Source organism: Schistocerca gregaria, chromosome 5, assembly GCF_023897955.1.
Source record: "Schistocerca gregaria isolate iqSchGreg1 chromosome 5, iqSchGreg1.2, whole genome shotgun sequence".
NCBI lineage: Eukaryota > Metazoa > Arthropoda > Insecta > Orthoptera > Acrididae > Schistocerca > Schistocerca gregaria.
Genome location: NC_064924.1, coordinates 414,617,963 through 414,634,607, shown reverse-complemented (window position 1 = coordinate 414,634,607; position 16,645 = coordinate 414,617,963). Strand labels below are relative to the sequence as shown.

General features: G+C 43.0%; 1 protein-coding gene across 1 annotated transcript in view; it reads left to right on the top strand.

Annotated features, from left to right (window-relative positions):
- Positions 1–383: 383 nt before the first annotated feature.
- LOC126272394 (ejaculatory bulb-specific protein 3-like) overlaps positions 384–16,645 on the top strand; it is a 28,654-nt gene continuing 12,392 nt past the window's right edge. The window contains exon 1 of the mRNA XM_049975218.1: positions 384–612. Coding sequence (XP_049831175.1) covers positions 402–612 — 211 coding nt within the window. The 5' untranslated portion in view covers positions 384–401. The remainder of the gene's footprint in view (positions 613–16,645) is intronic.

Sequence of the window (16,645 nt, the reverse complement as noted above, 5' to 3'; positions counted from 1 at the left end):
TAGGAAACCATACATTTTATTCGGCTGCAGGGTGTTTCAAATACCATTATAATCAAGCGATATTAATAGTTAATGCGACGTATTTTACAGTTGTCGTCACTGGGACATTACGTAGCCGGCAGTACCGACAGAAACTACTGTATCTGGTACCGGACACAACGAGATCAAACGTCACCAAGTTACCGCAAGCCAGTGGCTTTCGACGCTGAAGGGGTAGGAGAATTGCAAAAGTAGCACATGCCGTGGAGACCGTAAGCCCCGAGTTGTGGTGGAGGTGGGTGTTGTGTTTCCCGGAAAGGGAAGTGGGCCCTGCTGCCCCCTCCCAGCGAGCCCCGGCGCCGACCGCTATAAGACGCGCGGCGCGCCGGCCGCCGTCGACCAGACAGCGCCGACCCACGAACATGAGGACCGCGACTCTGTGCACCGTGGCGGCGGCGGCGCTGCTGCAGCTGCTGGCGCTGGCGGAGGCGGCCGGCCCGCAGGAGGCGCTGTACGCCAAGTACGAGAACCTGGACGTGGACCGCATGCTGCGCAACCAGCGCCTCGTCGCCGCCACCATCAAGTGCCTCATGGACGAGGCGCCCTGCACCCCGGAGGCCCGCGACCTCAAGAGTGAGTATCGACGACCCACGAGTCGATTCGAGCTCTTCTCTTTGTTTTCGTTGCCCTCGCCGTCGTCCTCATCCCGCTATTTGTAACCTTCGACCATAGATACTAATAGACTGTCCTTGCTGTGCAGATGCGCAAAACTATAGACCTATATCTCTGGCGTCGATCTGTTGTAGAATTTTAGAACATGTTTTTTGCTCTCGTATCATGTCGTTTTTGGAAACCCAGAATTTAATCTGTAGGAATCAACATGGATTCCGGAAACAGCGATCGTGTGAGACCCAACTCGCTTTGTTCATGAGACCCAGAAAATATTAGATACAGGCTCCCAGGTAGATGCTATTTTCCTTGACTTCCGGAAGGCGTTCGATACAGTTCCGCACTGTCGCCTGATAAACAAAGTAAGAGCCTACGGAATATCAGACCAGCTGTGTGGCTGGATTGAAGAGTTTTTACCAAACAGAATAGAGCATGTTGTTATCAATGGAGAGACTTCTACAGACGTTAAAGTAACCTCTGGCGTGCCACAGGGGAGTGTTATGGGACCATTGCTTTTCACAATATATATTAAATGACCTAGTAGATAGTGTCGGAAGTGCCATGCGGCTTTTCGCGGATGATGCTGTAGTATACAGAGAAGTTGCAGCATTAGAAAATTGTAGTGAAATGCAGGAAGATCTGCTGCGGATAGGCACTTGGTGCAAGGAGTGGCAACTGACCATTAATATAGACAAATGTAATGTATTGCGAATACATAGAAAGAAGGATCCTTTATTGTATGATTATATGATAGCGGAACAAACACTGGTAGCAGTTACTTCTGTAAAATATCTGGGAGTATGCGTGCGGAAGGATTTGATGTGGAATGATCATATAAAATTAATTGTTGGTAAGGCGGGTACCAGGTTGACATTCATTGGAGGAGTCCTCAGAAAAAGTAGTCCATCAACAAAGGAGGTGGCTAAGGAAACACTCCTTCGACCTATACTTGAGTATTGCTCATCAGTGTGGGATCCATACCAGATCGGGTTGACGGAGGAGATAGAGAAGAGCGGCGTGTTTCGTCACAGGGTTATTTGGTAACCGTGATAGCGTTACGGAGATGTTTAGCAAACTCAAGTGGCAGACTCTGCAAGAGAGGCGCTCTGCATAGCGGTGTAGCTTGCTCGCCAGGTTTCGAGAGGGTGCGTTTCTGGCTGAGGTATCGAATATATTGCTTCCCCCTACTTATACCTCCCGAGGAGATCACGAATGTAAAATTAGAGAGATTCGAGCGTGCACGGAGGCGTTCAGACAGTCGTTCTTCCCGCGAACCCTACGCGACTGGAACAGAAAAGGGGAGGAAATGACACTGGCACGTAAAGTGCCCTCCGCCACACACCGTTGGGTGGCTCGCGGAGAATAAATGTAGATGTAGATGTATAAGCTATAGGGATGATGTGGCTCCAGCATAAACCACGTGACTGTTGGCAAAACGTGGCAGGATTTCAAATGAGCGGTCTGCCATCTTATGTTTGTATCGTATTTTACCCACATTTCTCAATTGACTGCCAAAGGCTTTCAACAAAAATTACTTTTTTATTTGCGAAAAATTATGTCAGAACTACATTTGACCTGAATTTGTTCACAGTATCATTTATAAAATCTAACAAATACGTCGAACGCCCCTCTGATGGGCAGCGGGGCGAAATTACTATAAACTATCAATTAAAGTAAGATGTCGTTAAAATTCTTTTAAAAAGTAAGGGTGGGCTCGTGTCAAAACTTTAAATATTGGGTTCGCCGCGTTTTGAGCTCTAGTCACTTATAAATGAAAATGGGGTATGGGAATTATGTCAACTATAGGTGCTAAAATTGTCGACTTCAGGAGCAGGTCCATTTTACAGTGTCAGTTATAGGTGCACTTCAAAGGTTCAGTTCCTACTAATTTTACAAAAGTTCAACCTGTCAGTTTAAAAAAATGATATTTTAGATGAATATTTTATTTAATAGTATTAGAAGATAGAAAAAAATTCTCTTCATGTGTCGACTATAGGTGCTCTTACCTTATTATAATCTCACTTGTTTATACAAAAAGGCGCGTATGTGCAGATGGCTTAACGTTTTCCCGTTTCAGGGCCTGTATCCAAAGCTGCCTTCGGTTTTCATCCTTAGTGAACCTATGAGTAGGAACGAGAAACACTTATACATTCTTCTGTAACCGAATTAGCACAGATACTTTCCAAAATGTAATATGAGTCTGACTTCACAGGCATCACTTTCAACACTTTAATTTACGTGTAATTTCAAGTGTAAAAAAAATATAAAAGTCACTTTAGCGGATTTCAATAAACGCATCTGCACTATCATAGAGACATACGTGAAATGTAATGCCATTTCCCCCGACAAAACGCTGAGTACAGCCATAAGCGCAACACGAAACAACCATGTAATGCCAACAATCACGTGACTTTAGCCCAGAGATGTTGGAGCAACGAAAGTGACGTCAGGGCCAGTCTATTATATTTATGGTCGAAATTTGTAAGCTGCTAAAGTGGATTATGGGAAAATACTGGCTGTTTATCAAGAAAGTGCAGTTACAGAGGCGGCTATAACTACCATATGGCAGCGAAACGTGATAGATATTCCAACGCATTAGTGCGGAACCAATTTACGCCGGAAAAAAATTAGTTTCAGTTTTGGCCACCAGGTGCAAATCTGGCGCTGTGAATGCAAGAATGACGTATAGGAATGTTTCCATATGTATTTGATTAGGAACTTTATGTGGACAGAAAAGGCCAAACAAGTGAGAAAGACTTAATGTTGTTTTTATTATTAACTGCCACTTATGCAGTTTGTTCAATATGAGCACCACAGACGTCGACGAGAAGCTGTACAGCACCAAATTTGCACCTGGTGGCCAAAATTGGAACTAATTTTTTTCCACCGTAAATCTGTTCGGCATTAATGCATTACCACAGCTAACAAGTTTCACTGCCATTTGATAGTTACAGCTCACACTGGTCTTCCGTGATGAGCTGCACTTTAATTATAACCCATCCAGGCTGTCATGCGCTGTTGCCATTTTTCGGGGTGCACTCAGCCTTGTGATGCCAACTGAGGAGCAACTCGGCCGAATAGTAGCGGCTTCGGTCAAGATTACCATCATAACGACCGGGGGAGCAGTGTCCTGACCCCACGGCCCTCCTACCCGCATCATCCACTGAGGATGACACGGCGGTCGGATGGTCCCGGTAGGCCACTCGTGGGCTGAAGACGGAGTACTTTTTTAAATTATAACCACCTGTTACTACATCTACAAATACAGGGTGTTACACAATTTCTATTACAGTCTTTCAGGAACTATAGAGGGTAATTAGTAGATAAAGTTTTGAGAAGGAACCAACGTCCGAGAATGTACCGTCTGAATATGAAATAAGTTTGAAGGTCAGATTATTTTCAAATCTGGTATCTCACGCTACGCACAAAACTGAGAAGAGGGTGCCGTTGTCGGTCCCAGTTGTAATTATGACCTCAAAAATTATTTTCGTCCGGCTTTAACAGCATCTGCGAGAAAATGGTAAGTTGGCAACGAGGAGGATCGACTGTGGAGTTCCACGGACGAACCACAGCCTCGACTTTGAGGTGGACGTTCTTCGTCGCGTAGAAGAGAACACGACCACCCGAACCACTGCTCGTGCAAAGGATACCGTAGAACAAACATGTCTTTGTCTCCGCTGTGTGCGTACCGTGAAGGAGGGAGGTCTGAAAGTATTAACGATCTTCGAACTTATTTTACATCCAAACGGTACATTTCCGGGCATGCATTCGTTATCAAAACTTTATCAGTACGTCCACTCAACAATCACTATAAGCGTGCAGTAGGAACTGTGAATCACCCTGTGACTCCGGAAACCACCGTACAATGCATGGTGGAGTGAACATCGTACCAAGTTTCAGCCATTTTCCTTCTTCTTCCATTCGCGTGTTGAGACTCTGTAACTGCTCTAATCTCTGTTGACTTACTCTCATGATCCCTAAGGAATGCACAGAATCAGTCATATGAAACGTAATATCCTTTTCGCTTAGTGAACGGTTCAAGATATCGAAACGAGGTGTTTAGCAAATGTTAGTGCGCAGAAGGACACGTTATTATGTTGCACGTGTAGTTTCGTTAACTGTTCTATGTACAGAAATATTCAAGCAAGTATTTTTATATATGTTCTAGTTAATGGGCTACAATATTTCACACCAGATAATTAACTTAGGGCTGTGATGGCCACATTGGAGACCTGAGTACAAATGATTTTTCAGTCACATCGAGCAAAAGTATATAAAAATGATACAGTCAGAAGGTAGTTACATTTTCATGTAAAACGATGAAGTTCTTGTAGCTTGTTACGTTCTGACTGTACCACTTTTACATATCACGGAAAAATAGTTTGTACTCAAGTTCTGAATATGGTCGTCATGTTGCAATCTTCAGTCCGAAGACTAGTTTGCTGCATTTCTCCAAGCTAGTCTAGCCAGGGAAGCCCTCCTCATCTATGTGTAACTACCACAACTTAAAATGGTTCAAATGGCTCTGAGCACTATGGGACTCAACTGCTGTGGTCATTAGTCCCCTAGAACTTAGAACTACTTAAACCTAACTAACCTAAGGACATCACACACATCCATGCCCGAGGCAGGATTCGAACCTGCGACCGTAGCAGTCGCACTGTTCCGGACTGCACGCCTAGAACCGCGAGACCACCGCGGCCGGCTACCACAACTTACAGCCATTTGAATTTGCGTACGGTATTCAAGATTTGGTCTCAATTTTTTACCTCCACACTTCCTTCCATTACATAAGTGTCAGTTCCTTGACGCCTTAGAACGTGTCCATTCAACCAAACCCCTCTTATAATCAAGTTGTAGCATAAAGCTGTTTTTCCCTCAGCTCTGTTAAGTACTTCCTCACTTGTTACTCGATACACCCATCTAATATGCAGCATTCTCCTACAGCATAACATTTCAAACGCTTCTAACTGCTTCTTACCCGGACTGGCTATCATCCACATTTCATTTGCATACAAGTCTACACTCCAGACAAATAGCTTCAGAAAAGACTTCTTCACGTTTCAACTTATATTAGACTTCTAGAAATTTGTCTTTCGGAGCTAGCTCATACCAATCTGCGTTTCACATCCTCGCTACCTCGGCCGCCATCAGTTGTTTTGCTGTCCAAATAATAACGCTCATCTATTACTTTTAGTGTAATTTCCTAAGCTAATTCCCTCAGCATCGTCTGATTTAGCTGGACTATACTACATCCCCTTGACTTACTTTTAATTAGACTATATTCCATTACCATAGATTTACTTTTATTAATATTCATATTATAAACTCTATTCAAGATACTATCAATTACATTCAACTGTTCTTCCAAGTCTTTAGCCGTTTCCGACAGACTTCGGTCATCGGTAAACCGCAAATGTTTTATTTCTTCTCCCTGAACTTTAATTTCATTTCAAAATTTTTCCTTTTTCCTTCTTAGTTTGCACAGTGTACTGATTGAAGAACAGCGGGGACAGGTTACAACTTCGTCTCACTCCCTTCTCAACTAGCGCTTTTCTTTCTGTCCATCGACTTCTATAAACGCAGTCTGATTTCTGTAAAAGTTGTAAATAAGATTTTGCTTCCTGTATTTTATACCTGCTACCTTCAAAATTTCAGATTTTGGTCGAGTCCACTTTGCTAAAACTTCCTCCAAATTTACAAGTGCAAATGCTCATCGGAGACCGAAGTTAATCACCTGGATAAAACATTCAGAATTTTGTTGAGACTATGTCCCAGCTCGTCAAGTAAGTATGTGCTCTTTTTAATGGAACGATATCCTTTTTCCGGCATTGGAAAGTTCTTGAAAAGACGAGAACGAGGCTTGTTTATGTTGGCCTCCAACTTTCCGCAAAAATTGAAAGACAAGGTGACTGGTACTGGATGCTGTGGTGTAAACACCGTCGAAAAACGAATGTAATCCTGTAAACAAGAGCACGTTATCAGCTACTGGGCAACTGTTGTGGATTACATGTTAACCCTTTTTTTAAAAAATTGCAATACAAATATTCTTTTATGATTTTTAGGCCGTCGCTACCTGAAACTGTTCTTTGGAGTAAAATGTCTCATTTATAAAATGATGTAGACAGATAATACCAGGCGGAATATTGATTCTTGTGACATTTCTTTCTTTCTTTCCTGCGTATTAAATGTTCATTCACTTTTGTTCGAACAAGTTCCCCTATTTTCGTGTAGTTTAAAGCCTGCCGTGGTGGCCGAGCGGTTCTAGGCGCTACAGTCTGGAACCGAGCGACCGCTACGGTCGCAGGTTCGAATCCTGCCTCTGGCATGGATGTGTGTGATGTCCTTAGGTGAGTTAGGTTTGATTAGTTCTAAGTTCTAGGCGACTGATGACCTCAGAAGTTAAATCGCATAGTGCTCAGAGCCTTTCGAGAAGAGAGAATCTGAGACGAAGCTTTCCTGCAGCTACATCCGCATATTCTGTTTTCTTTTGGTATTGTTGCTGGCTTGGGGTACTGGACAAGGTCCGTGAAGTTGCCCGACCGGGAAAGGAGGCCAGATGCCGGTGCCTTCGACGGGGACTGCTGACGTAACACTCTCCCGAGACGTGGACCGCTTTCTCCGACACCACTTTCGCTTTCAATAGCCGTCTAAGCCGTAAGGCCGCCGTTTTAAAACTACAGTTTAACATGATTTTGAGCATGGTTTTCTTCAATAAATACCATCACTTTTTGTCCGTGTTTACACTCAAAACAGTATATCCACTGATGAGCCAAAACATTATGATCATTTGCTCCACTTTTGGAGCGCTTCATACACTCTAAAGAAAAAAAACCGTCGCACCACCAAGGAATAACCCAAATGGGACGGAAATCAGTAGATGTGATGTACATGTACAGACAAATAAATGGTTACGACTTCGGAAACATTGGCTGATTTATTCTAGAGAAAATTGAGCAAATCAATAACCCAACTGAAACGTGGGACTTAGAGAAAGCAGAAATAGATGTGAATGGGGCCTAATCACTTACCGTTGGTTGCACAGTAAACAGATACACTTTATTTAAGGAAATAGTTTAAAAAAAACAATCGTTTTAAAAAAATTGACTGTGACGCAAGCTACACTGACGGCTCGAGGCCTTATTAAGAAAGAATTCAAAACTATTTGTTGGCTGAAGGCCACAAACAATACTTCAGAACAACTAGCGGCTGAAGACCTGAATTACAAGTGAGGAAGACAACTAAACGTTGAAAATACTAAAATATTATTTTTAAAAAATCATTTAAGTAATTGACTGTAACGCAAGCTACAATGACGGCTGAAGGCCTTATTAAGAAGAATTCAAATTATTAGTCGGCTGAAGGCCACAAGCAATAGAAATAATTTGAACAAAATATTATTTTTAAACAACTGGCACAATCAGACCAAATAAGGAAGGGAGTGATCCACAGACAGTGGTCTAGGTATCGACCTGAGAAAAGTCCCTACAGCTGCGTAAGCGGTGAGACAGGCAGCCAAGAGTTATGTTCACTTAACGTGTTTGCAACTCAAACTAGTTACGGCTTACACTCCGACCAGCATACTCGCAAAATCCACCTAAGATGCGATAACTAATACCACGACAGAATTATAATTAACATGGTCAAATGACAAGCATTTAGTTACACAAGTTGGCTCCACCAAATCTTAGTACGCAGACCAAACTGCCAATTCAAAATCTGATTAGATGCACATGGAACCACAAAAGACAATTCCACAAACAACTCAAACAATCCTAAAACAGTCACTATACAGCAACAAGACGAATTGCACGTAGACATGACCGCTAAGAACACAGAAACGGTCTGAAGACCAATTACACGTCGTCCACTGAGACGACCGACCGAACGACCAACTAACGGTCGTTGCCAGTCAAGTCAGGCAACGGAAAAGTCGTAGTATACAGCCGCCAACTGACAGCTTGACCGTGCGTTCACATCGACAGACGGACAACACACAACTGAAAGTTTCACTTCTCGAATATAACAATCCATTAAACTTAAACTCGCTGAATCCTCTCGCGACCACATCCTCCCATCGTGCAGTGCATATATCGCCAGCTCCTTCGGCGAGTACTGGCGTTGTAGGACCTCACTGCTGCTCCGTCCCAACTCAACTCCGACACACGACGACCCGGAAATACCAGACGTCGCTCCAAAGACAGTACCATAGTACTCGATATCGATAAACGCCGCTGCTCCTACTCACGGACAGACAAAGCGAGCAAACGTAGTGGCGCCAACGAACACAAGAAGGAAACGAGAGCTCATTATCCAAAATACACGCTGCCAACCTAGCCACGGCTACAACGCGAGCCGGAGCACGGCTCAGCAATGGTCTACCTCTGGCCCTTACGCAGATAGTTATTCGGCTTGAACTTGATCGACAGAGTTTTTGCATGTCCTCCTGAGGGATTCTGTCCAACTGGAGCGTTAGATTGTCAAAATCACGAGTTGGTTGGAGGGCCTTGCCCATAATGCTCCAAACGTTCTCAATTGAGGTGAGATCCGGCGGCCTTGCTGGCCGGAATCTCACTGACTGGAGTAGAATTATCTTCAGTGATGAGTCCCGCTTCAAACTGAGTCCCGATGAGCAGCGAAGACGTGTCTGGAGATGCTCCAGACAGCGGTGGGATACCAATCTGACTGTCCCGTCATGCGGTCCGAAAACCAGGAGTAACGTCCTGAGGTGCCATTTCTTTTCATAGCAGGACCCTTTGGTTCATATCCGCGGCACCCTTACAGTACAGCGGTATGTCGGCGATATTTTGCGCACCGTTTGTTATCCCTTCTTGGCAAAGACTTCTAGGCTTACATTTCAGCAAGATGATGCCCACCCGCACATGGCAAGCGTTTCTGCTACTTGCTTCATGCTTGACAAATCCTACGTTGGGCAGCAATGAGTGTTTCAGGGATTCTGCATGGCTTGGATCAGACAAGTCTTTGGTGGGTTTCGGAGATAGGTGGCCCCCAGATGTCTCAGGTCAAGCAATTCCAGTAAATTCGTAAATTATGGACCGGTGGTTGGGAGTGCGGAACTACCACCCGAAAGCGCCCCAGGTGTGTACCATCGTGTTCGGGTAAAGTGAATTTGATGACCAGGACATCAAGGAGAGTACACAATCCTGCTCCGAAAATGGTTGCAGCACGATTCTAACACTGTGACATGGTCACTTTTCCTGCTGGAAAACGTAATAGATGTCGGGGAAGAAATGAAGCGTGAAGCATGTGGTCCGTAATAACGTTCACGCAGTGTACAGCTCTCAAGATGACACGATTACGGACGCAGATTCCACGAAATTCTAATTGAAATCTCCCATTACTCAGTACCTGCACCTGTGGCGCAGTGCATGTTTCAAGCAGCTATTCGGCTGGATGATGTCGATATCTCAACACGACCATTTAACTGATGTAAGTAGAAACGTGGTAATACGACAAGGTGACACGCTTCCATTGACCCACGGTCCAGTATCAATGATCCAATGATCGCTGCATTTGTAATTGACACTTTCATTTGGTCGATATGGGAACATAAAGGGGCCGTCTGTTGCGGAACCTCATATTTAACGATGTATCCTCCACCAAGACTGTACTTACTCTTCATATCTCCCACTGATTACTTCTTGTACTCCTTTACAGGTAAGGTAAGCCCCCGACCACCACGTTTTGTGATGAGTCAGGGATGTACGACACCTTGTCTTCTTCTCGCGGTTTCACCGACATGAGAGTTTATTGAAACCAAAGAAAAGTGCACAAAATGACCAATAGATGGCGTTTCATATGATACAAAAACAATGATTACCATAACAATTGATTTTCAGCAAAGACGATGTTCCTAGTAACAAATGCTCAACGTGTCAGTGTGTCGGCCGTTCTTCATCAACACACGTAGTGAAGAAAAAAATGAACAGCACTGTAGAGCATATCAGGCATGGTGAGAAATTGGCGTCGGAATCTGTCTTTTAGCTTTCATAATGACGACTGTCATAGATTTGCGACTTCTAGTAACACTACAACCAATAATTACCCGTATTGAGATCTGGGGACCTGCGAGGCCAAGCATGACGGACGTGGTGCCCCAGCACGCAATCCTCGCACACATCTTTCACACGCGTATCAATACTGGGTGTAGAGCCACACTGCATAAAAGTCGTACCTTCCAGCAGGATTTTATCAGCCAGGCTGGGAATGATACGACATCCTCTCTCACTACAGCTCATTTGTTACACGGTTCTCATGCTGCGTCACTGACGTGTCGCTGTCCAGGGCCATCCGTTGGCCATTTTTTGCACTCTGTTTGGGTTTCAATAAAATCCCATGTCATTTCAGGCACATATGACAATTCTTACCTCTCGTACGTACGTGAATTAGTGCATTTTCCGATGTTAACTTACTTGTGGGTCACCCTGTACTTTCCTTACCGCGTCACCATTCCCACGATTTCTCTAGACGACATTCCATCGTTTGGTGGTCGATGGTTACATTGTTTTGGCTCTTCAATGTATATGTGATCTTCTTTATCATCCACACATGTTTCTCTGAAATTTCACGATCTGGAGTGGCAAATTTTATTCTCTTAATCGCACATACTGATGTTCAAATAGCTTTCTGTCATCTACAGTGCAGCTGATATTTTCTACTGCTTGTCATGAGAAATTTTTGTGGTTTCTACGTTATCAAGACCGTACTCGCAAACATGCGTAATGTAAACACTGACATGTTGCGTACTGCAAAAAAATAGATCGTTAGGTTTGTATCAACATTTAACTTGCAAGTGCGTAAACGTTTCACGGAGCATTTAAACTACAGAGTTTATACTAGAGCACACTACTGCCCTTCTGAGGTGATGCACCTAGGACACTAGAAATATTATAAAGAAGAGTTTCTACTTTTACTTTAAACAGCCTGGTTACGCTAGCAGATTAACTAATGAAGTTTGAAAAGTTCGAAACAACAAGAGGACAATTCAGCAAATCTGCGCTTACACTAAGTTGCTGCGCAAAATACTGCGTCTCGACGGTATCTACATTTGACTTACAAGGGGCTTGCGCCCATTCTTCATCATCAATTCCGTCCAGTAATGAAAGTGACAGAACTGAAAGTTCCAGATGGCCAAGGGTTTTGAAAAAATAGCGGTTCTGTTGTCGTAGTTTGTAGGCGGCGGTTGGAACAGAGGAAAGAGTGCGGGACGGCAATCCGAGGGCCTTGGGGTCTAGTACCCATGCGAAAACTTTTATATTTTATTTTCGAGTTTCACATTACTTACACTGCAAATGAACCGAAATATGACCAAAGTAACCCACTCGCATTCAGCACAATATGCTACAACCCTCTCTGGAAAATTATTGCCAGGAATGTCGTCATTACTTCTTCAAACTCTAGGAAATCTACAATAACTACAAACAAACAAAATTTCACTTATATGATGAAGCGCTATGTGCAAGAGAAAAAAAGTTCTTCTCTTAATTGACTCGTGGCTAGGACAAGAAAATCCACAAGTATACGACGAAATTTGTAAAGATGAAGAAGGATAGAAGGACTGCCATCGTGCATTATTAAAGTGATTCCGCCCAAACCCACTCCGCTAGTGCCATCGTGCGATGCCTGTTTTTACCATCAGGTAAAAAATTTGGTGAAAAACCTGCTTTTATCGAGAAAGAGAAACAAATCGCATCCCTAGAAGATTGTATTAAAATGCATTCCACTGTACATCATTAGCTGTCCTCGCCAGTATTTTTGTCGAGATGATGCGTTACGCGTGGTTTACTGCCAAATCGAGCGATGAGAGTAAATTTTTCAAGAATGTAAGCCAAGCTAGTTTTTCTGTAGAAACTTTCAAACAACAAAATAACTGTAAAAAGTGCGACATTTATAAAGCGTACAAGTTGCCGAGTTAATTACTGCTTTCCATATTATTTTACGATGAATATCATCCCAGCACATGTAAATCATAAGCCTTAATATAACAAAAGCATGTAATATTATATAGCGAATTCTCATGTACACTTTAAAATGGTTCAAACGGCTCTAAGCACTATGGGACTTAACATCTGAGCCGGCCAGGGTGACCGAGTGGTTCTAGACACTGCAGTCAGGAGCCGCACGACCGCTACGGTCGCAGGTTCGAATCCTACCTCGGGCATGGATGTGTGTGATGTCTTTAGGTTAGTTAGGTTTAAATAGTTCTAAGTTCTAGGGGACTGATGACCTCAGATGTTAAGTCCCATAGTGTTCAGATCCATTTGAACCATTCCAAGTCCCATAGTGTTCAGACCCATTTGAACCATTCTGAACTTAACATCTGAGGTCATCAGTCCCGTAGACTTAGAACTACTTAAACCTAACTAGCCTAAGGACATCACATACATCCATACACGAGGCAGGATTCGAACCTGCGATCGTAGCAGCTGCGCGGTTCCGTACTGAAGCGCCTAGAACAGCTCGGTCACAGCGATCGTCTGTACACTTTAAAATTTCTTCCAATAAATTGATTTCCAATCCTAAATTTGCATTTGGATTTTCTTTACATGCCTTTTATGATAAATATTAATAAATACCGTATACTGAACACTACTTCGTTTTATTTGCAGTGAAAGTAACGCAAAAATTGAAAATAAAAAGAAAATAGGGACTCAACACCACGCCCCTCCGATTAAAGTTCTGTACACTTTCCACTGCGGTAATCGGAGCCTGGATCTTAACATAAATGATTGATTTTGCACTAGGCGAGCGTCAAAAATGCCATTTCCTCTAAACGCTTGGCCATCTGTAGCTCCCATTTCGTCTCACATTTCCGGCGCAGGCCCTTCATATACCATAAATGTGGTCGAAATCGGCAATGACGATTATGTCTGGACTCCTAGTTAATCTGTCACACGGTTTGAAAAGAAAAATTAATTAATGCGATCTCTTATAAAGAGATCCTATGCATCGTATTACTTGGTACAATGTGATTCAGGTGGTATTATAAATACAGCAACCAGTCACGTTTCTGGGAAGAGATTAAATTAATTAAATCAATAACGATTCCAACATTTCCTACTAATTCCAGAAAATCGAAATTCAGTTTCGATGCATCATGCAGATGGTACACTTTTTGATTACAGTAGACTGCAAATTAACACCTTGTTACGAAAATTTTGTGACGTGACGTCGTTATATAATATTGAGGTCAACCTTACTGTGAGTAACAAATAGAAAATGACGACGTTAAAAAAAGTGGTAAACTACTCTTTTTATTTAAGTACTTCAATGTTATCTCAATCAAACTGGCATTTGCTACAAAAGAAACAACGTGTGCTGGTCGTCTGTAGAGTGTCAAAGAGGCGTAAAACAAACAAGTCGTGCAGCAGTAATGACAAGGAAAGTTAACTGCTGAGCAATGTTCCACACTAGTCAAAGATTATGTAAATGAACCAAGAGAATTTTGCTGGCAGAGTGTCTTTCGTTCCCTTTCACCTATCCACGACAGACTGCCATATGTGTGCCATTTCATGTTTGTAACAAGGGAAACCTCCCCCCCCCCCCCCCTCCCGCTCCCCTTTTTCCTCAGATTCACTTGTAAAATGGCCTAGTGGGCAGCTCGTCAAAAACGGAATAGAGATAAAGCATGGAAACAGGAAGAAGATGTACTGAACTGCAAAGAAAGAAGCAAAACAGAAACATTGAATGGTCCGACATCAAGATGTGCAGATCGAGCAGACTGCAAGAACCTTGGTGTCATGGTTGTTCGGTCAAGGCATTTGACTGCAAACTGGAAGCTCAATGTTCAAATCTTCCTCGGACCCATTGATGTGTCTGTTCTCATTCTATAGTCTTGGCAATTGTCATACTGTGGTGTGTGTACTGCAAGACCTTCGGTACACACACCATCAGATTATTTGAGTTGTCGCTCTAATGAAGTAGGCGAGTGTCAGCAATATGTCTTGTGGTCTTATCATGGCGTGTTTATCTTCTGCCCTTAGGTCAGACGATAGAAATGCCACTTGCACACTTAGAGTAGCAGATTGACGGTTACCAACTTTAAACTTGATTAATTTTCACACACATTTATTAAAATAATAACAAGCATAAAAATTACTTAACTTGGGTCTGGATGCTATTTACAATTGACACTCTGAAGTTCCTTTGGTATTGGTGCGTTAATCATATTCTCACATATATCTCTGATACTTGACAAAAGAGTCTATACATTTATCTTCATGGCTTTGTACAGGAATCTGGTAATCTTATTAGGCGCAGAGTGAAACTTGACTATAGACTGGTACAGACAAATGTAGAACTCGTACAGACTGTTGCAGACAAATGCAGACTGACTAATCAGAGGTCTGTACACTCGTTATAATACCTCACGCGTTCCTGTATCACTGCGCAAGTGTGATCCGCGAGGAGAAAAGGTTCTACGTTAGCAGCAATCTCACTGGCTGCGTGACATATTAATACGCGGATCGGCGGAAGCAGAATTTGGTCCATCTCTATGGCAGCGCCATCTCGTAGTGCGGAGACGGACGAACGCTGCGCCTGCGCTGTTGTGCTTAGCAGAGCGCGCTCTAGTGGGAAAGTTGTGTACGCGCTGACTACGTGGAACTATGTACACAACAGGTACTATACACTGGTTACAGAACACAACTGAAGTAAGAATATATTACGTTCACAAGTAAACATGATGAATAGTGAGAGCAGGCAAGATGCGGAAGGTAAGAGTCATAACATGTGGTACTCATGTACAAGAAATAGGAGGTCCCTTCCTTACACCTCGCTGTTGCAAATGGACGTTACACCACAACACAAATTTGAATACAGCAAACACACGTGTCAAAGATCGGAAGGACAATTCATAATTTTATGAAAAAAAAGAAGGCATAAGGGAGATTTGAAGACTAATCTCCCCCTTCGCAGTCTAACACGACTAACACGCCTTGGTGCTAGCGGTTCGCTCGATGGTACACGTATTGAATTTCGTTTTTCACATTTCGGGACACTTTTTTCCTGTTTTCATGCTTGATCTGCGTTCAGTTTTTGACGGACTATCCACTGGGACAACTTACCACTATATCCGAGTCCGTCGATGGAGAGTTTCTGCTGTATGATGTACATCTGTAATGTTCAGAAACATCATTTTCCATGAATTCACCCCGCAGCCAGCATTAAAAGTTCTGGAAGTAGAGAAGTAAGATTTCTCCAAAAAAATCTATTTTTTGTCAGTTGTCTTGTTTCCTGTTTGTCACCTAGCTGTTGGAGTAAATAGCAACATTTGGAGTCCTTTTGCTATCCGTGTGCATCACGTTAAAAGGACCCCTTTAGCTATTCTCATAACTAAAAATGGTTCAAATGGCTCTGAGCACTATGGGACTTAACATCTGAGGTCATCAGTCCCCTAGAACTTGGAACTACTTAAATCTAACTGACATAAGGACAGCACACACATCCATGCCCGAGGCAGGGTTCGAACCTGCAACCGTAGCAGTCGCGCGGTTCCGGACTGAAGCGCCTAGAACCGCTCGGTCACTGCGGCCGGCGTTAGGCAACTGCCAACCATCGTTGTAATTACTGAATTAGGATAATTTCTGCCGGAAATGGAGGCTTTTAGTTTGCGTTACTGTATCTGAGTAAATGAATTGCTTCTTTCTGGTTGTGCGAGTAGTATGTTGTGTAACTTCCATACTTCTAGCTGCCTGTATGAAACCATTATGGGAGACTACGTGAAACGTCTAATACAAAACATTTATAAAATCTTCAGTTGTACAACATCGGTACGTATGTTAACCAAACGAACGTTTACATACTTAGCTGTCGACGATTCTTGTATCATGACTGAACTGATCACTGATTATAAAGGGTACCTTCCTACTGCTGTGAGTGTAGAACAAAATAATATTTTTTAACACAGCACTCTAAATACGATAGTCGTTTGGCCTAATAATTGGCGACATACTGTAGCTGTACGTAATTTGAATCT